We start from the raw sequence: 24,849 nt of genomic DNA, 5'->3' as shown, positions 1-24,849 counted from the left end.
CCAGTCTCATGAGAAGAAAATGTTCTTGTGAACCTCAATTCTGGCCCCATCAGTCAGTGTGACATGGAGGTTGGGTTTCTAGTGTGTTCTAGATGTTCCTCACTGTTCCGGGCTTCACTCTGTTGGACCAATGGGTGCTTGTCCAATGGGTCTCTGGGTGAGACAAAGCCTGTGTGGACAGTCTCACTTGGCAAGGACCAGTGGACTTCGGGACAGCATAGAATCCTGCTGGGAGCTGTCCTGATTCAGTACTCACAGCATCAGAGACAGATCACCCATATTTCTGTAAATATGCTTTGATAAGTTTGAATGATATTGTTGTTCTTGAAAATGGGTGCCTATGTCAATCACCTTCTAGTTTTGTAAAGACAGAATGTACCTGGTTCAATGGTTAGCCAAGCTAGCAAAATGATGTTTTTGGCTTACAAGATATTTTGATGTATAAGGTTGGGGAAAAAACATATTTGCATAATTGTGTTTGCCGGAGATTACCCCAATGAGGGTTGGAAAAACGTGTCTGTTAGTATGCAAAAAAACATGCTTGTTTTTAAGTGTAAATAAAGATGGCTTGGGCTAATCAGGGTCAGCCACTGTGTGAAACCATCTGGTGGTCAGACAATTCATTTTTTCGCGCTGATGCCCCTCCCCGTCTCAGGCCTCAACCCAGGCTGCCGCAGAACCGCAGCACCTGCTCTCCATTCCTGTGCTCTGAGCCGTGCTTGTCCTGCTCGGACACAAACTGAGCATCCTAGCTCTGAAACCAGGCTAGCTCAGGATTAGAGTGTGCCACAGAGGAGAAAACAGCCTCAAAGAGAGGAAGGTACCCATTCTTCAGATCCTCCCTGCCTGCCTCCCAGAAGCACAAAACCAGGTGGCTAGTGGCAGATGCAGTGGGGATGCCCATGCTCAGGGTACTGGTTTCAGGTTGACCTCTATGTCGCCTTGTAGATATGATTCTTTGTGTGTGTCTTGGCTAGGGTTACCATGCTGTGTGTGAAACACCATGACCAAAAGAAACTTGGAGACAAAAGGGTTATTTCACTCAGTTCCACATAACAGTTCATCAGAAAAAACAGTTGAGGGCAGGAACCTGAATGCAGGAACCTAAAGGCAGGAGCTGATATAGAGGCCATGGAGGGGTGCTGCTTACTGACTTGCTCAGCCTGTTTTCTTATAGATGACCAGGACCATCAGCCCAAGGGCGGTATCAACCACAGTAGGATGGTCCCGCCCCCATTAATCACTAATTAAGAAAATGCCCTACAGGCTTGCTGGACAGCCAGATTGATTGATTGGCAAGGTTTCTCTGTGTAACAGCCCTATCCTGGGACTCACTCTGTAGACCTGGCTGGCCTTGAGCTCAGAGATCCACCTGTCCCCACCTGATGACAGTCAGATCTTATGGAGGCATTTTCTTAACTGAAGTTCTCTCCTGACGACTACAGACTGTGTTGAATTGACATAAAACTAACCAGTACAGTGTGTATACTCGTGTGTGCACGTTTGCGTGTGCTTGAGTGCAGGAGCACGTGTGTATGAGTGAATATGAAGGGCCGTGCTATCTGTCATGTGCTGTCGACCTTCAGTTGAGACAGGGCCTCTCACTGTCTCACTTGGAACTTGCCGAGGAGGTGAGGCTAGCAGGCAGAGCCTCCGGAGCTTTCTGTCAGCACCTCCAGTGCAGGGATTACAACTGAGAGCTGTACTCCTGGCTTCTTTCACATGGGTCCGAGGATCAAACTCAAGTCCCGTGCTTGCAAGAAAAACATTTTAGTGACTGAGAGGATTCCCTGGCCCTGAACAGATGATTCTTGATGTCCTTCTCTGAGTCCTGTCTCCAGTGCCCTCAGTTTGGTGATGCATCTTCCAGATCCTCTCCTCAGTGGCACTTTCTGACCTGACCACCGGTCTCCCCCTTTAGTGGATGAGCCTATTTTGAGGATCAAAGATGCTCAGTGCTGAATGACTTTTGTGCTCTAGTTTGGAGCTGTTCTGAGCAGACATCAAATCTGCTGTTTAAAGGAAACACATTTGGGGCAGGTGTTCCAAACCTCCTCCCTGCTAATGACTGGCCCGCATATGTCATCTCCACTGGCTCAGGTAGGATTCTCCAACTTACTTAAGCTGCATCCTAGAAGTGCTGGTAAAGAATATCCTGGTACTTTACTGGCTATCTCCTTCATGGGCAGCAGGGCAGGCTATTTTAGCTGGCTACACAGCCAGCGACACAGTCACACTGTCCCTTCCACTGCCCTTCAAGGACACTTTAGAATAGTGCATGGTATGTGTTGAGCTCAGGGGATAGCTTCTGGAAGTCAGCTCTCTCCCTCCACTGTGTGGGTACTGCTGAGCCATCTCACCAGCCCAAAGGCTTCTCTTTAGTAGCACTTTTTAAGTTGGTAAAGAATTTCGTGTCGCTTCCTCTTACACGCATGAGCATGAGTATCTGAAATGTGTGTACCATAAATGACCACAACGCCACGTGACACCTAACAGGATGAACAAATTGTTGGACATCTCTTCGCTTGTCAATGTTTTTGTTTTTGGAGACAGGGAATCTTGTGTATCCCTGGCTGTCATGGAAGCTCTGTAGAACCAGGCTGGCCTCAAATTCACAGAGATCTGCGTGCTTCTGCCTCCCAAGTGCTGTCTTGTAATTGTTTCTAAGCAAGAATAAGGCCATTGCCTTTTAGATAATAAAGACTTCCATAAAAATGCTTGACATGCCAACTACATTTTGCAGGCTCCTGGTGCAGCCTGTCTCTGAGGAGCTAAGACACTGTTGGGTGGATAGTGTTGAAACAGAAAGCGGAAAGCACCATTTCCCACTGTCAGCCCACGCCATCAGGGTTCTGTGCTTCAGTTCTAATGACCCATGATGACGCTGTCACCTGACCATGTGCTGATGAAGATTAAATAAATCACATCTGTTAATCTCATATTCCCCAAATCAGGATGGGGCTGGTGTGCTGGCAAACGGAGCCTATAATCGGAGACACACGCTCTATTTCATGCTGGAAAGTAATCACAGGAAGCCTTTCTCCTCTGGAGCACGTACCGGTGCTCAGAGCAGTGGGTGCTTGGAGTTCCTGTCAACTGGTGTTAGAGCTGAATAAGTGGAAGGCTGTGCCAGAGCACCCCACCGTAACCTCAGGGGAGACTGCGGTGTGATGCCACGGCCCTGGGAAGAGGCACTTGTAAACATTTACCTGGGGAACAATGATTTAAGAAGGGATCTGGCTCACAAATGTTCCAGAAGAAATCAACTCAACTTTTCAGTAAAACAACAAAAACATTGTGTCACTTAAGCTATTGTACTCTCAGTGACTTATGCCAAGAAAGCAAACTCAGATGCCGTTATGAGAACATTTGTGTCAGTGTTGTTTATAATGATACAGACTTTTTACTAATTAATTCTTGTTTGTTCTAGACAAGGTCTCATTCTTTAGCCTGGGCAGGCATCACATCCCCAGCAATCCTCCCAAGTGCAGGGATTGAAGGCATGAGCCCTGATACCTGGCTAACAACTCGTTATAACCCTTAAACACACTACAACAGATCCAGCTGAGGAAGCTGCTTCTCAGCCACCTGGGCTATGCCATGGCCATTAATTATCATGTTAATTAATATATGACTCTGTTCTGATACTATCTTCCATGAAAAAAAATTAAAATAGTATAAAAATCCTAATTAATTCTCTTTTATTTAGCAATAACTATATGCTGTTTATAAGTGTACATGTGCATATTTTAAATGTTTCTAGGATATGAAAATACATACAGGAGGTAGATATGTGTCGGATGAAGGAGGACAATATAATCATAAAACTGCTGAGAAGGTAAAGACTTCTGGGATAAGATGGTGGATTAGAGCAGCCTCCAGCGATGCCATTAAATGAGAAGGATCAGGTTAGCGACAGTCTATTCTGAAGACAGAGAGGAAGAGCAGTCCTCAGAACAGACTCTGCCAATCAGCACTGATTCTTTTCATTATGGCACGTATAGGTGTGCATATGTATGTCTGCATATGTATATGGTGTGTACACGTGTCTATGTAAGTGTACAAATGTTAAATGTGTATGTTTCTGTATAGTTATATGTGTATTTGTGTACGTGTGTGTGTGTGTGTGTGTGTGTGTGTAAAAGTGTATTTTGTATGTGTATTTGTGTTTTTGTGTCTTCAAATCTCAATATCCTTGCTGGCTTTCTCATCCATGATGCTGATTTTCTCCCCACTGGTCTTGAGCTGACATCCTGCCTTTCATCTGTCTGCTTGTCAGGGGTAGGTATTCTTTGAAGCAACTGACCTTTTTTCAAGGAGACTTTTAACTTCTTTGGCATTTCAGTGGGAACCAGGTACTATCTGCTCCATGGAGGGCAGTGGAGACAAGTTGTTTTTCTACATGTGGTCACCCACAGTAGGACAGTAACACACAGAACGGTCTGACCTGAGCACCGAATGAGAATCCATTTTCTTGTATCTGCACGGCCTTCCTAAACATCAAATCTTGGCCCTTTTGATATAGGAGCATTAAGTCCTGCAATCTATACCTCTCTGGTTATGCATGCCTAAAACCATTTTTTTGTTGTTGCTGTTTTGAGACAGGATTTTTCTGTGTAGCCCTGGCTGTCCTGTAACTCGCTCTATAGACCTGTTGGCCTTTGAACTCACAGAGATGCGCCTGCCTCCCGAGTGCATACAATGCCCACCCGGGCTCCATTTCGATTTCTTGGCTGACAAAGGCAGCCTCCCTGTCACATACACTTGGAAACAGAAAGCACTTTAGGTAGCCTGCTCAGGAAAGGACTTGGCACAGGTGCTTCCAAAACAGTGGAAGGGCTGGAGGAAAGGAAGGTTGGGAATGCAGCCAGCAAGTGCAGGAAGTCGAGGGATTGCAGGAATTGCAGGAAACCCAGGTCATGACTTCTGCTGCCTGCAGCCTAGCAGGTGGGCAGCAAGAGTATAAAGGTGCCTGCGAGCCCTCACGTATGCCATCTGCACACACGCCAGCCCTTGTTCTTCTCTGGGGCCCAAGCAGAACACATGCCCTTAATTATAACATAGGTAAAACACTCAAGGCAAGTGAGTCACACAAGTTGAGTTCCCAAGACTCCCCTCTATAGCAGAACCAACAGGAAACAATACCACACACAATCCACCAATTTGGTCATTTGTGTTCACACCCAGCGTGGTACATAGCGGAACTTCTAAATGTCCCGTTTGAACCTGTGGCGGTTGCACCTAGCCTTGGTGCAATAGGTGAGGTGAGGAAAAGTGGGGGGGGAAAGAAGGGGAGCCCTACCTGATAGACTATTTCTTTCTACGATACCCAACTAATTTGCCTCAATACCCTATAGTTTGAAATCTAAATGAAAACACTATAGCCTGTGGCAGAGTTAAAAGGAGAGGGGAAAACACCCCCACACAAACAACTAATTTATAAAAAAGCCCTTGTGCCCAGAGCAACTCCTGAAGTGACGATTAGATGTCTCCATGACCTCCTCACCCGCCCCCCCACACCACCACCCATGTCCCTGGGCTCGCAGCTCCAAAACTGGCTACTGGGAGCTCTAAGTGGTGGTGGCCCAGCTCTTCCTTCCCGCAGATCCATGCCATTAGGATTCGGCCATCTGAAGTAACTGCTCTTTGGTCAGATACACATGGAAATACTAAGTGATACCCCAGAGAATCTCTCTCTCTCTCTCTCTCTGGGGGGCAGATACAGAGGCATCTACTGACATTATGGACATGGAAGGAAATCTTGGACCCCCATGTTCTTCATCTTCCTTGGACTTGTTGGTTTTCTGAACTTACAGTCTTGCACGTGCTAAGCAATAACTCTACCCCTGGGCTATATCCTCAGTCCTACCATACTTAATTTTCATTTATGTGTGTGCCCATTTGTGTATGCATCATGAGTATGCAGATGCCCATGGAGACAGTAAAGGGAGCCCGATCGCTAGAGCTGGAGCTACAGACTGTTGTGAGCTGCCATGCTGGCGGTGGGAGCCGACCCTGGCCCTCTGCAGGAGCAGCCTCTGCAGAGCCATATTTTCCGCTCTCCTCTTCCCTGCCACCTTAAAGCAACACACACAATATGAAGGGTGCAACTCTGTTTCTCAAAAGATTACTGAAAAGGGTTACAGTGAGACTTCTTCCAGGAGGAAATAAGATGAAAAAAACGGGGGAAAGGACTTTACCCCTCAATGTGAAGGAGGCAGAGTTGTGCCTCACCTGACACTCAAGTGTCATCAGGCCGTGTTGCTACTGTGTGAACAGTTTGCGTATAAACCCAGAAGATGCCCGTAGCTGATGCTATTTTATGGGACCTGAACGACACATTATGATGGTAACAACTGCAAAATACATTTCTCCTCAAATAGACTCTGTATACAGAAATAAAAAAGTTTTTAATCTCCAAATTAAAACCAGTGGCTCTATTTTAAAAGGGGGAGGGCAAGGGACACAACGGGGCACATTTGCTCAATGGGATTTGGATTGTCTTTCAAAACTGAAGGCTGGGTGTGGCGGGAAGCACGTGCAATCCCAGCATTTGGAAGGCTAAGGCAGGAGCATCATGACTTGGAGATCAGCATGGAGTATGAAAGCACATAGGCCAGCCTGGGCAATTTTGCAAATATATAAGAGAGAATGAAATCTATGTATGTGTATACATATATATCCATATGGATGTATATATGTATATACACACATACATACATAGACTGACACTATTAACTAAAAAACTTGAAAGCTGAAACAAAATGATTGATTCTAATATATAAATATAAATAAATTTAGCAAATGTATAATCAAAAAATGAGAGATGGCTCAGCTACAAAATACGTGCTGCTCCCCTGGAGCACACAAAAGCTGGGAATGGTAATAAACTTCTGATAACTTTCTGTAACCCTAAAACTGGAGGAGTGGAACGGGGGAATTCCCAGGGCCTGCGTGCCAGCAGCGCTAGGTCAATCAGTAAGCGTCCAGTTCAGCGACAGATTATCTCAAAACATAAGGTAGAAGAAGTAGGAAAGATGGCTCAGCACTGCTGTAACTCTAGTCCCAGGGAATCCAAAGTCTTCTTTTGGCCTGCATCAGGCACGCATGTGGTGCACAGATATACATGCAGGCAAAACTTCGATACACCCTAAAACAATAGAATTTTTAAAAAGAAAATGGGCTGGATATAATGGAGCACACTTTTTAATCCCAGCACTCAGGAGGTAGGCAGACAGATTCAAGGCCAGCCTGGCCTACAGAGCGAGTTCCAGGACAACCAGAGCTATACAGAGAAACCCTGTCTTGGGGTGGAGGTGGGGGGGGGGGTGAAGAAACTGAAAAATATAAAAATATCCTCAACATTAACCTCCGGCTTCTACATACATGTAAATATGCAGCTGCACACACACACACACACACACACACACACACACACACACAGAGACACCACTTATTAGCACTTTTCTTTTTGGCTATTGTATATTCTTGCTGGATTGAACTTATCATATAATGTTGTTCTTTGCAACAAGATAAAAATAAAGTCTATTTTATCTGCTACCAGTAGCCAATCACAGACTCTCTTTGGGTTACCATTTCTATGGGGTGTCTTTTCAACCCTTACTTCAGCCAATGTGTCTTAGAATCTAATGTGGGTCTTTGTAGACAGCACAGAGCATGGAGCCATCTGCCAGTCTCTCAGGATGACCAAAGCCCGGGCTCTCTGTAAAAACCACTCATTTAACAGACACATGATGACCACTGGAAAGAAATAAGCCACTTTCATCCCAAGATTCTGTCACTACTTGCCATGGGACCTTGACCCAGTTAGTTCCTTTTCTAATTTTTTAATTACATTTGTATTTATTTTGTTTGCAAGGGGGAGGGGGCAGGCTGTGGCCAGTTTATCTCCTTCCACATGTGGGTTCCAGGGATCAAAGGCAGGTTGTGAAGTTTGGTGGCAAACACCTTTACCAAATGAGCTATCTCGCCAGTCCCTAGAGCCAATTCTTTTTTTTGTAATAAATAGAAAGCCCACCACAACTGATGATGCTGTTATTTATTAGACATGATTTAAACAGGTTTAAATCAAAGGAAGCATCAGGAGCAATGGCGCTCAGTCACCTGCAGGAGGTGCTGCTGACTATACCAAAGGCCCCTTTCTTGCTCCTCTGACAGCCTGGCTTTCCAGCGTTTGACCTGCTATTCCTGAACAAATCAATTGGGGAGTTAGGCTACTATTATCTTCCCTTCCAGGAATTGGATTAGAGGGTTAGGGACATCATCTAGTCTGAGTCGGAGTGCTGTGAAGAATGTCTTCTTGAGAGCATATGGAACTTGTTTTTAACCTTAGAGAACACAAGGAAGTCCACAGCTGTTAAAGTGTCCCCACCATGCCTGAAAACCCAGCCACCAACCACAAGGGAATCAACAGCAGAGAACGGGGCACAGAGAGCAGAAGGGAAGTTCCTGACTGCATTTCAGGTTGAGGCAAACCACTTGGAAGCCTCCTTATCTTGGGATTTGTTTTTAGAAAAAAAAAAGAAAGAAAAAAACCCTCCGTATTAACCTAATCTATTTTAGGTTTCTCATTTTTTTTCTAAATATTTATTTATTATGTATACAATATTCTGTCTGTGTGTATGCCTGAAGGCCAGAAGAGGGCACCAGACCTCATTGCAGATGGTTGTGAGCCACCATGTGGTTGCTGGGAATTGAACTCAGGACCTTTGGAAGAGCAGGCAATACTCTTAACCATTGAGCCATCTCTCCAGCCCCCTAGGTTTCTCATTTTTATCCAGAAATTACATGATTAGACTTACTAAGTATTTCTCAATGCTATCAAAACAACAAACTCGAGAACGGGTTAGCTGGACCAGAAAAGGTCCTAACCACCAAGCCTGACATCCTGAGAGGGTCCCCAGCACCTGCACGGTGGAAGGAGAGAGCCAACATCCACGAGCTGTTCTCTGACCTCTACACACGCTGTGGACATTTTTTAAAAAGTTAAACCAATGAGCTTCTGTATTTTAATATTTTATTCAAAATTTGTTTTAAGTTTCTGTAAAACATTCTTCAATTCATCATTTTAACATTATAAATTCAACCTGAAGTAGTTGAAAAAACAAACAAACAAAACAAGCAAAGGGACGATAAGCAAGCGGGAGAACAAAGCCACCGTCACCAGGACAAACAAGCCTAACTCACTGGGCTTGTATGCGCTATATTTTCCTTCCAGTAGTAATATTTGGAAAAATTAAGCTTTCAAAGAACCAGCCCTTACAAATAGATACTCTTTCCAAAAATAAACCCAGCATCTAAGCTCTGAAAACACACAGAACTAGTTGGAAGCAGTGGCGGTGTCAGCCGGCAGGTCACGCTCACGCCAGTTTCACACCACAGATGAGCTCTCACTGACTGGGTGGGTGAACTCCAAACCTCTGGCTCCTCCTCTGTGTTGGCAATTGTCTTATTGCTAAATTATACATAATTCATTTTCTTTGGCAACATTATTGGCTAACACCAAGGGACAAGTATGAAGGTTTGGACTGTCAGCATTCCAACCATGTTAGCTGTTCTACTGTGATTTCTAAGAGGTGCCAGACTAGGAAAGCCACCACACCTAACACCAGGACCAAGGGCTACCTGCTCACAACTAGGACAAGAATATAATTACTCAGCATCACTGGTGAAAAACAACGCCAGCTCCAATTCTTCACATCTGTGATAAAGGGAAAAACTAAGTGGAGAAATAAACATCTGGATACCCATCAATTTTTTTTTTTGCAAAGTTATTTTGAATAAACTCAAAGTGGTCTGAACTTGGTCAAAATTTTGCATGAATTCTCATTATAATACCAACAAAACTTGTACTTAAAAATACTGATATCTTACATTTTTACCTTCTTGTTCCATGTACTAAGCCTGTTTTAAAGGCTTGCCATGATACTGCCAAGAAACTTCAAACAGGAAGCTCACTTCAGAAGTTTCACTCCATTTTTTCCATATACAGAATCACCCACTTAAGAGGCTTCCTCTGAAATACATCGCTCCCAGTTCAAAGTGAATTAAAGTAGGTGTGGCAGAAAGTGCTACAGGAAGCATGTTCACTAACAATAAAGCAAACACCAGGAATAAGCACATATGCAAACACTGTATGCAAATGCTAATGAACGTAAGAAATGTTCCTGAGAACAAACTTATATATAGCTGTATACAACTTCAAACTAGTACAACTAGAAACATCTACAAAAGCCACAATGAAGTCAAAGCACACTCAAACAGTCTCACCAACTGGTCTCCCAGGAGCGCCTCAGAAAGCAGAGTGCAGCTGCTTAAGAAATGCTCTCTTCCTGATCAATCATCTCCGTTTTAACTGAAAACACATCTGCCAGCATGTGTTTGGGAATCTCTGAGCCCCGGACTTTAAGGGCGTAACAGGCGTTCTCCACTTTGGCCAGGCTCTGCTTCAAGGTGTACAGCTTCTTAGAAACCTCATAGGGCCCAGTGTTGCCAATGAAAGAAAACCCATCATAAACCTGGCGTAAAAACTGGCTCACTTCAAAGGGGGTGTCAATGTCCCCATTCCCCACACTGTTAATACACATCCGCATCAATTCTCCAGTTAAGTCGGCCACTCCCAGCAGGTAATCAACAGGTGTGATTTTCAGTCTCCAAGTAACAAGCTGCTTATCTTGTCCATCACAGGAGGGCTGGTAAAGACAAAAAAGAAAGCCACACACAAAGAAAACACTGTGATAAAGTGAATGTATCAGGCATCCTGATCTTCCCTATGTGTTAACTATATGGCAGGGGCACAAGGAATCCAACCAGGCACTGGGTAAGGAGCTGAGCAGGTGGCATGGAGGTATCAGAATAAACAAATACAGCCAATGTAAAACCAATTTTGTCCAACTTCACTTGACAAGCACAGTGGATGCACGCTAGCATGGCCAACTTGGCGTCACTGTGACACTCCCTATCAAACAGCAGTACGGCCCCCTCCTTCAGTCCTCTTCCCTCATCTTCGGCTGGCTGCTTCTTCACTATTCTGCACTGCCCATCATGGTCTGCAGCTGTACCCAGTTCTTGCCAGTGCCTCTGTCTCCTACCTCTCATGTCCAGCAAATCAGAATCTTGAATCAGTGCTGAGATCCATGTCAGCCCTACACTAGGCAGCCGAGTACGAGTGAGTTTAGGAACAGTAATCACGTCTACAGACTGTAGAGTTTGAACTACGGCAAGTTACTCACCAATCCTTTTAGTTATTCTCCAGTGGTTTTCTTTATTAGTTTATGTGTATGGGTGTTTTGCCTTCATGCATGTCTGTGTACCAGGTTCATGCCTGCAGCCTTCAGAGGCCGGAAGAAGGGATCAGATCCCCCTGGAACTGGAGTTACAGATGGTTGTGAGCCTCCATGTGTGTGCTGGGAACTGAACCAAGTTCTCTGAAAACCCAGCCTATCTTTTCAGGCCCACTCTCAAATATAGCATGGTTCCTTCCTAAATGTCCTTCCTGTGTAGCCTTTTCATACACTAGTCCAAGTCTCTGGTACTCTCCTCTGTGCCTACTCAACCCCCAAACTCTTCAGTTTCAGGAAATGAATTAGCCTAACTTCACAGACTGTCACCTCACTATCCTTTGTAGCACCACAATATCCTCACCTGTATTACAGTCACCTTCCATCCTCCAGTCTCCAAGGACACACTATCTTTCCTCGGGTGTGAACTTGACTTACAAACGACCTTGATCATCTCCTCCCACTCCTCCAGGACTTCGCCTCATAACATACTTGTCTCTGGCAAGCTTTTTCATCTCTCTCTAAACCTCAAGTTTCCTCCTCTGTAAATGGGATTATGTTACCTACTTCACAAGTCTTTTACGGATTAAATAAGACAATATTCAGTAAATTCTTGGCATAAAGTGCAGCCCAAGAAAACATCCCATAAATGTAGCTGCTACCATCACCACCTCCATCATGTGCATCTCTCTGCATGAGCTTCTTTCTAGGAATGATACCTACACTGTAACCAATGCATGTGGGTGTGGCCAGGTGGAGCAGTAAGTGCATTCAGGCAGTGGCCTGCAAAGGCATACAGGAGCGAGCCGTGCTGTGTTTGAGGAACTAACGAAGTGCTTGTTCTAAGTGAAATCAAAGTGCAGTACAGACTGAGACCAGAGGCACAGACTGCAGGACCCACACTGAGGAATCTGGACTTTACTTCCAGGTTGAGAGTCTCTGAGAATTAAGTACAGAAGTGGCAGAGTGAACTTCTATTTTATTATTTTGATTGCTGTGCACTGATCTTAATCCTACTCAGACACTGCAGAGAGACCTTGTGGCCCAATGGCCCATGACAGAACATGAGAAACAAGGCCTACTGCACAGCAGGGGTGATGAGAGCCAGTTAGTAACAGAAAGAGGAAGCACCCAAAGCCTGCTTCCTTTTGAAAGCACATCTTAAAGGTTTTTGGGGATTCAGCAGGCTGAGACTGGTATTTGTTTGTTTGTCTTAGAAAAACAGGAAGCTGTAGTAGATGGAAGAGGAATGCATTTCACATGCCACTTAGAATGTACTTCAGAAATAAATAGTCTCTGTCATTACACAGAAGGGGTCTTGGTTGTAAGCTGACTTTAGAGAAATAGGCATGTTAAAAAATAAATAAATTTAAAGTAAAATTTGTCAAAATACAATCTGCTTCCTGGAAACTATTACCAACGTTAAAAACTGCTTAAGGTACAATTTTTCAAAATGAACACTTGAATGTTGACATCAACGATGACATCACTAGTGGGTTAGCCAGAACTATCTGGACAAAGCACATGCTTCCAAGGCTCCCTCCTGGCCATTACTCAGGCCCTGCTCTATGAGCTGACGAATGGCTATTGCTTCCTCCACATTTCTGCTTGTCTGAAATCTGTCATAGACATTTTTTAATGATTTTGACAATATTCTCACAAGTCAAGTTAAAAGAAATTTTTTTATCAAATTTCAGAATGTCCTGCCCCAAGAATCCAGTGCTAAAGGGGAAGTTCTTGGTGAAAGCAGGCACGTCTCCTGTGAGAAGCGCATCCTGAAAGAGCACACATGCTCAGTCTGCCTTTCCCCCACACTGTCTCCAGCTGAGGTATAAAGGAGGTTGCTCTCATGGAGCAGGACAAATGGCTGGCCCCACTTCCCATTGCCATTCCTGAGAAAACGTGTGGACTCCTGGGAGTCAGTCCCTCCTGTCACCAAGCCAGGTTATCCTGCATTCTCACGTTTTATTTCATGCTCTGGAAATCCTAGCCTGACTCTGAGTGGTGTTTTTAAAAATTAATAAAAGGGGGAAAAAAGGAGTGGAAAAATCCTGTTTATCTTAATACATGTGAAAGAAGAGATCAAATGCCCACTTGCTTGCCTGAATGTTGTATGTTCAAATCCAAAAGGGGAAAGAAGTACCTTGTAAGTCAAACTGCAAACACTCTTTCCTGAATTCAGAAGAACTAGGCAGCGTCTATACGCAGATGGTAGTCTGATGACAAACGGCTCTCACCATGTGACAGCTCTGTTGTAACAATGAACTACTGTCAAGTATAAACACTGCGTAGTTAAGAAACCTTTGTAAGTTAAACTCTTTCATAAAGCCCTTTGAGGTAGTTGCACACACCAGGGGTCCCTGTACATACCCCTCCCAGCAGACTTCAAGAGCACAGCCTGGATTCTGAACACCCTGCTGCATGTGACTCTTCTTCTGTCACCAGTGGAGACACTTAAGACAGTGCTTCCCTGGAGAGACCTAGCAAACCAGCTTCAGGAAGCCAATTCCCATGCTGTTGTATAAACTATATAATGAAACATGATTTTAAACTCTCACCGTCTTGCTTTCTTTCCCACTGTCTTCTGTCGTGAATGTCAACTGCTTGTTAATCTCCTCCACACTGATTAAGGAACGAGTTCTGATGAAGTGTTGAAAAGACACAGCCTCCACATATTCTTGCAGTCCTGAAAAACAGCGAAGAAGGCCACTAGGAACAAGCACCAAATTACAAGCGTGTCACTTGTAATTCTAGAAAAAACTAGAAGTTGCTTACTACCTAGCTTATTACCTAGCATGATAAAAGTGCTGGATGTCCATGGAGACTGTATCGCTGAGGCAGGGCACACACACACTCCTGGGCCTCTGTACCAAGGCCCATCTATGGCAGCTGGGATGGTGACTGGGGCACATGTCCTGATCACTAATGCGTGCCTTGCACATGACAGGCATAAATAATTAAATGAGGAAACATAAGATTTGTGCTATCTCACAAGAGTTCAAGGACACCTGGCCCCAGACAGAGAAGCACTCCGGGTCATATGTAGGTAAAAGGATGTTTAAACAAGCTATGTTTCAACTTGATGAAAAGGACATCCGTTATGTTCAGTGTATAATCCCCAAGGTGAAAATTTTCAGCCCACTGCCATACTCCAAACAATGCCTTCCCCTGTGCCTCTACCTTGGAGGAAATCCAAAAGGAATTATTTACAGAACCTGCTTCCAGTAAGAGAGAGCTCTGGAGGTTGCTTTTATGTAATTTGTTCTTTTTTACTTTATTCCTCTGTTAGAACATACACAGGGAAACCCAGTTAGAGGTTTCTGATTCCTTTCATTGATTCTCATTGTACTTAAGCCACACACATTCAATTTTATTCGACACCAAGCCTTGCCTGAGGGTGAACACATGAGCAAGTTCAACCTGCTTTGCAGGATTTTAATGCTTTTCTTAGAAAATTGTTAACCACAGGTACAAGCCCCAGAGGAATGGAAGGTCATGCTCATACAAAGACTTGTAGGCAGATGTAAATAGCAGCATCCCTCATAAGAGCCAAATATAGACCAACTCCAATGTGCATCAACTGAGAGACAAAATGTGGTCTATCCATTCATGATTACACCATAACAAGAAAGTACTGGTGTGTGTTACCCCACAGATGAATCCTGAAACCTGAAACCACAGTGCTATATGTCCATTTTGTGAGATGTGCAGAAAGAACAAGTCCAAAGAGACAGTGAGTTAATGGTTGCTAGAGGGACTGGATCAAAACAATCTATACTGCGAGTAGCTGCTGTTTGTTCCAGAAGGCAGAGATTAAGTGGGTACAGCATGTTCAGAACTGAGTAACAAGTGTCATCCTTATCAACACAATGTTACAGCATCCAGACTAAATTGTCAACTTTCTGAAACAGGATTTCAGAAAAGCGAAGGGATGTTTAGAAATGAACCTGGAGACACAGGACTGAAATCCTCTCAGGCGGGAGGACACTGCACTAGTACACCCAGTCAGTCATCTAGAAAACGAGTCTGTTTGTGCTTTGTAGTCCACAAAATTTTAACGAGATTCTTCTGTTTGTAGTAGTTACTACCGAAGTTTGTAGTCTAGAATACAGACTTACCAAATTGTGATTAAATGGTCCCCAAAGTATTTACTGAACCCTCTCCCATTTAAACACAATTTGAGGTTGAGGCTGACTTCGGGGACTGTTAGTCCTATACTGGGTTTTACCTGATACCCAGTAGGTTCAACTGAGTCTGGAAAAAAAGAGACCAAAGATGACCTTCATCAAAACTCCTGTGAAGCCTCAATTTCCTTACGCATAAGTGGTAGAAATAATTTAGAAGATACAAAAGCAAAACCTGTGACTGTAAAGAAGAATGAGTATCACTGCTTCTTCAGTTCAAAAACTTCATTTTAAAGCCAGGAAAGTAATGCATGCGAAATATGACAATACTTGGGAGGCAGAGGCAGGATTAAGAGTTCAAAGGCAACCTTAGCTATCTACGGACACCAAGGCCAGACTGAGCTATGAGACTATCAAAATTTCATTTTAAAGACTTCATATGGGACCAGTGAGATAGCTCTGTGAGTAAGAGCACATGCCACACCTGATGACCTTAGTTCAAACACTGAGACGCACAGGTGGAAGGAGAGAACCAATTTCCATAAGTTGTTCTCTTCCCTCCACACATGGGCCCTGGAATATGTACGTGCGCACACACGTATGTGCACACACACGTATGTGCACACACACACGTACGTGCACACAGCACTCTATTAACTGAGGCTCACCTGTGGTGATAGCTCGATGGAACTGGTGCATATCTTCTCCCGAGAGCTCTTGGGCGACCTGTAATATTTTCTGTCTGACACCATCCAGTTTAATTTCTGATTCAGTCAGTATCTCCTCTATATCAGGAGCACTATAAAGACATTAGGAATATTGAAAACATCAGCCTTGTGATCAAAACTAACTATAAGAAAAACCTTATTCATAAAAAAAATCAACTTCTGTAGCTGGCTGCTTCCACCTAAAACAACTCAAAAAAAAAAAAAAAATAGTCATACAGAACAATGGTTTCAGCCCTGTAACCAGGCACCATGAGCATGGGACAGGACAACAATTGGGAAGTGGGGACACACCCGATGTCCATCTCAAGGCTCGGAGGAGTTTCCAAGTGACCATATAGGAAGAACCTCGGCAGAGCCAGAGTCGGCCTGAGTTGAAAAGCTGAAAGGTTAAGGTCAAGAAAGCCCAACGTGCAGGGCAGAAAGCCAGGAGAAGCTGCAGCACTGACAAAACTTTAGAGCTCGGCACCACACAAGGGAGCCACAAAAGAACCATCCAGAGAAGGCTGGCCCAACAATTCCCATAGCCTACTGACAGCAACAGCACACACTACAGAGATATTAAAGGAAAATTATTCCAGATGGAACTCTGAATCCATGTGCCAAGGACTAAATGACATTAGAAATGGTAACTGCAAGAATAAATATACAAGCTGTTTAAAGTAAAAACAATGTGTTCTGGGGATAGAATACAGAGGTGACATGAACTACCACAACAGCACAAGAAGCTAGGCTGATAGGGAAAGACCACTCTACAACATATAAGCTGCTTGCCCTGATGCAAAATGACATGCGAGCGGCCCTTACTTTCCAATGCACTGCAGTAACTGACAGGTACCACAACACCAGACCTGAATTCACAAGTTAACTATCATACAGAACCATGGAAAGCAGCTCTAAGTCTGGTATCCATGAATTTCAACTAGTCCAGGACTATCTAAAATGATCCAGACTGTTGAGACACACACTGTACACCAACAAGCAACGATGCACACGCACGTGCACTCACACACACACACACACACACACACACACACACACACACACACACACAGAAGGTCCAGATCTGGGGAGAGGATTCAGAGGGTAGGTACTCGCTATTGGAAGCATGAGTACGTGAGTTCAGATCCCCTGCACCTAATAAATCCCAGCCATGATGATACACATCTATAACCCAGTGCTATGGAGAGTGGACACACAGTGGCTGGAGCTCAGTCTACATAAGCAGTAAGCTCTAGGTTCACTGAAAGGCCCTACGTCCAAAAAGAAGAAGTCACATGAGACGATATCAGAGGTCGACATCCGCCCTCCACATGCACTTGCAAACACACTTACATATAAACACATTTACGCTCAATCCAAAATAAGGCAGAAGCCAGCATCGTGGCACACACAGTTCTATCACAAGGGAGGTGAAGGCAAAAGAATCCTGAGTTCAGCCTGGACTATAGAGACTCTGACTCCAAAGAAAGCAAAAGGGCTGGAAAGAAGCCTCAGACGTTAATAGCTGCACAAAAGGAAAAATACCCAAAAGAAGGGAACGAACACCTATCCTTATGAGATAGATAAATGATCTATCTAATAAGCATCTCTACTATTTAACATAAATTGCCAGAATTAAATTTTAAAATGTAAGAAAAACAAGAAATCCAATTTAAAAGTATAGTTTTGTTGCTTTTTTTTTTAAAGAAATTTGGTGTGGTGATATGTCTCTAATCACAGCACTTACGAGGTGGATGAAAGATTGTAAGATCCTATCTCCAAAAACAATAAAAAAATAAAATTAATAAACATCAAAGGAACCAGAAACAGACTGCAATGAGCTGAAAGCTCAATGAGAAATTAACCATATTTTCAAATCTAATATTAAATTTTTACATCAACTGTAACTTAAGTGGGTAACAGGTTCCAAAAGATAATGCAGGGGCTGGAGAGATGGCTCAGTGGTTAAGAACACTGGCTGCTCTTCCAGAGGACCTGAGTTCAGCTCCCAGCACCCACACGGCAGCTCACAGCCGTCTGGGACTCCAGGTCCAGGAGATCTACCATCATCACACAGACACGCATGCAGGCCAAACACCAATGCATAGAGAATAAAGATAAACAGTTTTTTTTTTTTTTTTTTTGGTTTTTCGAGACAGGGTTTCTCTGTGGCTTTGGAGCCTGTCCTGGAGCTAGCTCTTGTAGACCAGGCTGGCCTCAAACTCAGAGATCCGCCTGCCTCTGCCTCCCGAGTGCTGGGATTAAAGGCGTGTGCCACCATCGCCCGGCCCAGATAAACAGTTTTTTAAAAAAATCCAAAATTGAATGTATTTTCCTCAGACTATCCTTATACACACAACATATATGAATATATGTAAATTAATGATCTAAACAGAGTATGAAATCCTTAGGTAGGCTAAAAGTAAGAATTTTCCCACTTATATGTGAAACGCTTTGGGGGCTGGGGATATGGCACAGCAGTTCAGAGTGCACACACTATTTTCACAGAGGACCAGAGCTCACTTCCCAACACCTATGTGGACTGGCTCACAACTCCAGGGATCTGACACCCTTGTGAAAATACCCACAGACATAAACAAACTTATTTAAAAGCAAAGCTAAAATATTTTTAAAATTATTTTATGTTTATGGTATTTTGCCAACATGTACATCTGTGCACCATCTGTGTGCCCAATGGAGACCAGAAGAGGGCATCAGATGCCCTAGAACTAGAGCTGTGGATGGCTGTGAGCCACTGTGTAGGTGCTGGGAACTAAGCAGTCAGTGTGCTTAACCACTGAGATATAGCTCCAGTCCCAAATATTAATTTTTTAAATGTACATACTTGTATTATCTGATACTGTTTAAAATCCAAAATATATTCAAACATCCATTATTATCTATTGAGATACAAAATATACAAATACAATGCATCATAAAACAAACTTATTTTCTAATTATATTTATTTATGTGTGTATCTGTGTGTGTGCACACTCATGTTCCATGTGTATGGAGGTCAGAAGTCAACTGAGGTCATCATAGTTGGTGACAAGCACCTTTACTCACTAAGTCATCTCCCCAGCCCTCCAAATAACAAATCTCAAAGATGTCTACCCACCTTGTGATCCTATGGAGAAGAAAAATTGTCCTCTTACTTTCAACAGTTATATCCCGACTTAGCTTCACCAGCCTCTCATACTTGTCGTGCCTCGCGTCCAACTCCTGCTGAAATGCTACAACACATTGTGATGCCATGAGCGTTCATTCCTGACTCACAGCTAGTCAAACACAGAAGGCGCATGCCACAGTGCGATGTAGCCAACGCCTTAGTCGCCTGCCTCCACGGGAGACTCAACAAGCAGAACACAGCAGCCATGACAGAAACTCTCAGAACAAAGACACTGAGCGCTCCCCTCTAGCCTTCGATGCACAGAAACACGGGCTTAGAATCCCTGGAGGCTTGTACAGAAACCTGTCTACTGTTTTAAAGTGACACTGGCACAGTAAAGGAACACTACAACCGCCTTGCTGTCGTCTTCAGAATGTCACTGCCTGTGTAGTCTCCTACAGGGCTGGGGACAGGGTTCAGCTGGTAGGGTTCTTGCCCAGCATGCACTAGCTCTGGGTTCAGTCCTCAGCACTGCATGGAAACAATCCCCAGAAGACGTATGTACTTGGAGGGTCACTGACCTCTCTGTGCTCTTCCCAACATGGCTATGCTGGATAGTAAATCTTTTCTCTTTTCCCTATAAAAAAAAGGCACGGTGCCATAGGCCTGCACAAGCCCCACTCAGGAGACGGGGGCTGGAGGATTAGAGTTCAAGGTCATCCTTAAGAGACCAGTCTGGGCTATTAGACCTTATCTCAATAATGATGATGATGATATCTGGATTTTGCCTAATATTATAAATGCTGTCAGTCTGATATTACAAATACAAAGTTAGATGAAGCATAGTCTCAAAGAGATATAGGTATAAATAACAAGCAATTAAGTAAAATACAGTAATAATAAAATAAATACATGGAGAGGGTTTAGGGGGAATCCATCTTATGGGTGAATGGATGGAAAACTGAATAAACGCAGTGTTCGTCAGCAAGGAACTGCTTAAGATGGGTCTTGATGGAGGAATGTCTATGTGTTACTTTCATTGGTTAATAAAGAAACTGCCTTGGCCCTTTAATAGGACAGAAAATTAGGTAGGCAGAATAGACAGAACAGAATTGTGGGAGAAAGAAGGCAGACGCTTCAGGCAGTCACCATGCTTCTCTCCAAGACAGATGCAGGTTAAGATCTCTCCTGGTCCAGCACTCGGGAGGCAGAGGCAGGCGGATCTCTGTGAGTTCGAGACCAGCACAAGAGCTAGTTCCAGGACAGGCTCTAAAGCTACAGAGAAACCCTGTCTCGAAAAAACCAAAAAAAAAAAAAAAACAAACAAACAAACAAAAAAAAGATCTCTCCTGGTAAGCAACCACCTCATGGTGCTATATAGATTACTAAATATGGGTTAAAGCAATATGTGAAAAGTTAGCCAATAGGAGGCTGAAACTAATGGGCCAGACAGTGTTTAAATGAATACAGTTTCCGTGTAACTATTTCAGGTGTAAAGCTAGCCGGGTGGCGGGACACAGCCCGCCGTTCCTTCTACAGGGTCTTGAAGAGAACATGGTCCATTGGAACAGTAATGAAAGCACTAAGTCAAAGGCAAAGAACTAGTAGCCCACAAGAGAAACAGGAAACCAGCAGGAACGCTGGAAACACCAGCTTGTTTTCACTCGGTCTCCAGTCACATGCTCTGCTCAGTTATACCTGGTCTCCTAAGCTATGCAGATCACTGTAGGCACTGCGTGCTTTCAAACTGTCCACAAGTTAGTGAGACCCTTCTCTTTACAGGTGCAACCTACTTCCTTCTCCTAAACATGAAGCAGTTCTTAATTTGCCTTGCTTTTAACAAATGCAATGTGGCAAATACAGTCTGTATCCGGAAGTCCTTGACTATTATGTCCTATGAAGATGATATCATTAGTGAACTGGGAAACAGTTTCACATTAAGCCGGGCGGTGGTGGCGCACATCTTAATCCCAGCACTCAGGAGGCAGAGGCAGGTGGATCTCTGTGAGTTCGAGGCCAGCCTGGTCTACAAGAGCTAGTTCCAGGACAGGCTCCAAAGCTACAGAGAATCCCAGTCTCTAAAAAACAAAACAAAACAAAACAAAAGTGTCACATTAAATGTTACTTTATATGGAAATATGCAACATTCTTTACAACTGTCTTGTATGTGACATCATCTTCTCAAGTAACATTTACTAGCTAGCATATATATTTATATTTAGTGTGTGTTAGATCTGTTAACTAGACTGTGCACAAAACTTATTTTGAGGTAGCACTTTGCACAGAATAGGAACTGTTAGCAAACCCTGTCTTACATGTACACAGGTATTCACAATCCCCTTTCTTAGTCTATTAACTTCGTCATGTTCATCCTGATACCTGAAACTTTGGAATACGGATTTTCAGAGCAGCCCTAGCACCAACACAAACCAATCAGAAAAAACTAAGCATCACATCTGCATGGCGTAATTTCTATCTTGTTTGTTTGTTTGTTTTAAGGTGTCACTAAGTAGCAGTAGCTAGCCTGGATGTCCTAAATCGTTGAGGGCCGCTTTTTGGCAACATTACGGCTACACGATCGTTACAGTTCTAATTCTCCTTATGGAAACTTACATTTGAAGGCCAACATCACCGGCGAAGAAGAACTGACGTCCTTCCCTTCCCTCCTTTGGTTATGCGGGAAGTTGTCATGCTTCCTCTTCCTGAAGCCTCCAGGTCCTTACGTAGAAAAGAAGATGAGTTGGATAGAGCCCTTCCATCGTCGCCCTTGCACAGCACGTTACCCCCTTCCTCCCGCGGCCCCCGTAGGGCCTGGCCTCCCGGGCCGCCTCCCCGGCCACACGGGACGTGCCCAGGGCCTGGGATCGGTGACAGCCGAGCGAGCGGGACACACGAGGCCCAGCCCCTCCCCTCCGCCCCGGCCCCGCACCTTCTTTACCGCTCATGACCGCGGGGCCTCAGCTCGCACACGCAGAGACCGCAGCCGCCGGGCCGGCTCGGCGGGCGAGCCGAGAGGTCGTCGCCGGACTCCGAAGAGCGCTACAAGAGCCGGCGGTGAGCAGCACAGGGTCCTCGTCGTCGTGGGCCGCCGCCGCCGCCGCCGGAAGCGGAGCCTCCCCGCAGCCTCCCGCCACGAGCAGCCGGAGCCGCGGAGTTCCCTCGACCACGCACACTTCCGGCGCGGGCCTCCGGAGCCGCGACGGGTGCGCCGCTTCAGTCGCGTGCATTTCCGGCCGCTCACACTTCCGGCCTGTGTCCCAGAGACACGCGTCCCCCGCGCGCACTCTCAGCCGCGCGCGTTTCCGGCGTGCCAGGCCTTGACCGCGAAGACGGAGCGCCCACCTGCGCTATGGAGACGGGGTGCGGGCCGATCCTGGAGCTCGGCGGGCTAGTTACGGTGGGCCTCTCTGAGCAGCCTCCTGCATACACGCATGCGCGCCGCTGCAACACCCCGGGCGTGCCTGGAGGTGTTGGCCTTAGCCTCAGTTTCCCCCTCTGTCAAATACGGGTGGGGATCACAGTGAGGTTCAAAGAGAAGCGGCTTTGAAATAGATGAAAAGTTTGATCCCGTTGTTAGGTCATGAGTTTGAGCAGATGCTGCCTCATCTAGCTGACTCTGGCCCCACCAGATACCTTGACACTGGCCAGTACCTCGAGACCTCAGCACTCTTCCCCCCCCCCCCCCCCCCCCCCGTTAAAGACCGGTGCTCAAATAAAACTAGTCGCTGAACACAGGCCCGCCATCTTCTGCAGTAAGTTGAGGCATGTCCATGTTGCAGACTTTTGGTGACAGTCTTTCCACCCTGTTAACTTAGGAACCGAGGAACAGTTAAAGGAAAAGGCAGTCAGGTAGCGACTTCGAGGCCATACCAGGAGCATCTCAGGAGGGTTTTCTGCCTTCAGTGGCCCCCAAAGTGTCTTCCAAGTCAAAAACAGACCATGGGCTGTCGAATCTGTAAAACCTGAAAGGGTTAGACAGGTTCCTTGTGGACGCGATAGCCCCCGGGGACCGGCGTTTGATCAGTGTTGAACACAACTCTTTTGAGGTTCTGAGATTGATGAGCCTGCTCTCGTTCACCAGTCCTTCTCTACTTTCTGACTATGATGTGTGTCTGGAGAGAGAGCTCAGTAGGCGAAGGGCTTGCCATGAAAGCAGTTGGGACCCCAGTGATACCCGAACCCACTTAGAATACCGCTGCTAAGATGGGGACACGCCGGTCCTTGCGTTTGCTGGCTAGTCAGTCTGGCAGACTGGGGAAATTCTGAGCCTGTGAGAGACCCTGTCTTTAAAACACTAAACGGTGGGTGACACCTGAAGAAGAACACCTGAGATTACGCTCATACAAACACACACAAATACTCTGGGTAAGGGAGGAGATGGCCAGGTGAGTCAAACTCTTGTCTTCCACCCACATAAATGCCAAAATGGATGCAACATGCTGCCGGTGATTTCAGGGGAAGCAGAGATTGATCCCCAGGGAAGACTAGCCTACATGCTCTAGGTTCACGAGACCCAATATACTAGGGGGGTAGCAATCACAGAGGATATTCCATGGCTCCTCTGGCTTGCACACACACACACAGAAACATACACATATGGACATACGTGCATGCATGGCACACACATGGAAGCAACAAACAAAAATGTGGCCCAACCATGCTTTTGAGAGAGAGAGAGAGAGAGAGAGAGAGAGAAAGACTGCTCTGATATCAACATCATAACTAACTTCCTGCAGAAGTTAAGGAAGGCAGTGCTGTAACAGTCTAACAGTGTGCGCTAACTTACCATACTCAAGGAAGTGTATACTTTCTAACCCCCAAACCAGCTCCCAAAGTGAGACTTCACTTCCCAAAGCCTGAATCTTCCTTTTCCTTCTCCAGCAGTCCACTCCCTCGTTCAGCTGTAGCTCTGCCACCTGAACAGGTTTTTCCCCCCATTCCTTCTCATGGAGCCCGAGTTTCATCACCTGTGTGACTTCTCGGGCGTTTAAGGGAGGTAAATCCCCTGAGCATTTTCCCAGCACTAATTTGCATATGTACTTAACCCCAGGCCTCCCCAGTGGTCCAGGGAGCTACACCTTTGCCTGGACGTCTTTCAGCGGCTGTAGTACTCTGCCAGGAAAATCCTTTCCCCTCCTTTGATTATTTCAGGCACAAACGCATAGTGTTGGTACATGGTCAAACAGTTGTTTGTTTTTAAAGGGTCATTGCCATCCTAAGTCATGGAAAGGAGGAGGACTTCGTAACATCTAAAGCCTGGAGCGTTGCCCCTCCCTCTGTTGTAATTGCCTCTGTTGGACTGAGGAAAGCCGAAGCCTTGCAGAGGCACCTGCTGTTATTCTGTAGTAATCTTCCCCAGTCACCTTTACAGGGGAAACGTTACGTATCAACTAATTTTCAGCTCGGGGGAAATCAGGAAGCAGGCGCTCAAGCGCCTGAGTTTTCAGCGTCTCTTTTACATCGTTATTACATCGTTATTACATAAACTAGGGATGGGATCATGGTAGAAGAGCAGAGACTTGAGTTACAGTTTGAGGTTGGGCGTGGGAACTTGGAAAGTCTTTGTTGTTGTTTTGGGTTTTTTTCTCTCAGTTTCACAGGTTAGTAA

General features: G+C 45.1%; 1 protein-coding gene across 2 annotated transcripts; it reads right to left on the bottom strand.

The window, feature by feature from the left end:
• Positions 1–9,020: 9,020 nt before the first annotated feature.
• Positions 9,021–22,878, bottom strand: Tsnax (translin associated factor X). 2 transcript variants are annotated; one of them, XM_038312724.1, is made up of 6 exons: positions 22,171–22,878; positions 21,855–21,959; positions 19,251–19,365; positions 16,093–16,223; positions 13,859–13,986; positions 9,021–10,712 (listed from the first exon to the last, which is right to left on the bottom strand). In XM_038312724.1, exons 1-6 carry the CDS (start codon positions 22,184–22,186, stop codon positions 10,335–10,337), a joined length of 873 nt encoding a protein of 290 aa, XP_038168652.1. In that variant the 5' UTR covers positions 22,187–22,878; the 3' UTR covers positions 9,021–10,334. The 2 variants fall into 2 exon arrangements, with proteins under 2 accessions (XP_038168652.1, XP_038168653.1); XM_038312725.1 differs by having other exon boundaries at positions 22,180–22,878.
• Positions 22,879–24,849: the final 1,971 nt, after the last annotated feature.

Source organism: Arvicola amphibius, chromosome 15 (assembly GCF_903992535.2).
Source record: "Arvicola amphibius chromosome 15, mArvAmp1.2, whole genome shotgun sequence".
In the NCBI taxonomy this organism is placed as follows: domain Eukaryota; kingdom Metazoa; phylum Chordata; class Mammalia; order Rodentia; family Cricetidae; genus Arvicola; species Arvicola amphibius.
The sequence above is the reverse complement of the archived record's forward strand: the minus strand, read 5'-3'. Positions and strand labels throughout refer to the sequence as shown.

Coding starts and splice junctions, on each gene's coding strand:
- Tsnax (XM_038312724.1), bottom strand. Junction 19,366..21,854: donor GGTGATGTTGGCCTTCAAAT/GTAAGTTTCCAT, acceptor AATGTGTTGTAG/CATTTCAGCAGGAGTTGGAC. Junction 10,713..13,858: donor GTGGGAAAGAAAGCAAGACG/GTGAGAGTTTAA, acceptor TGTCTTTACCAG/CCCTCCTGTGATGGACAAGA.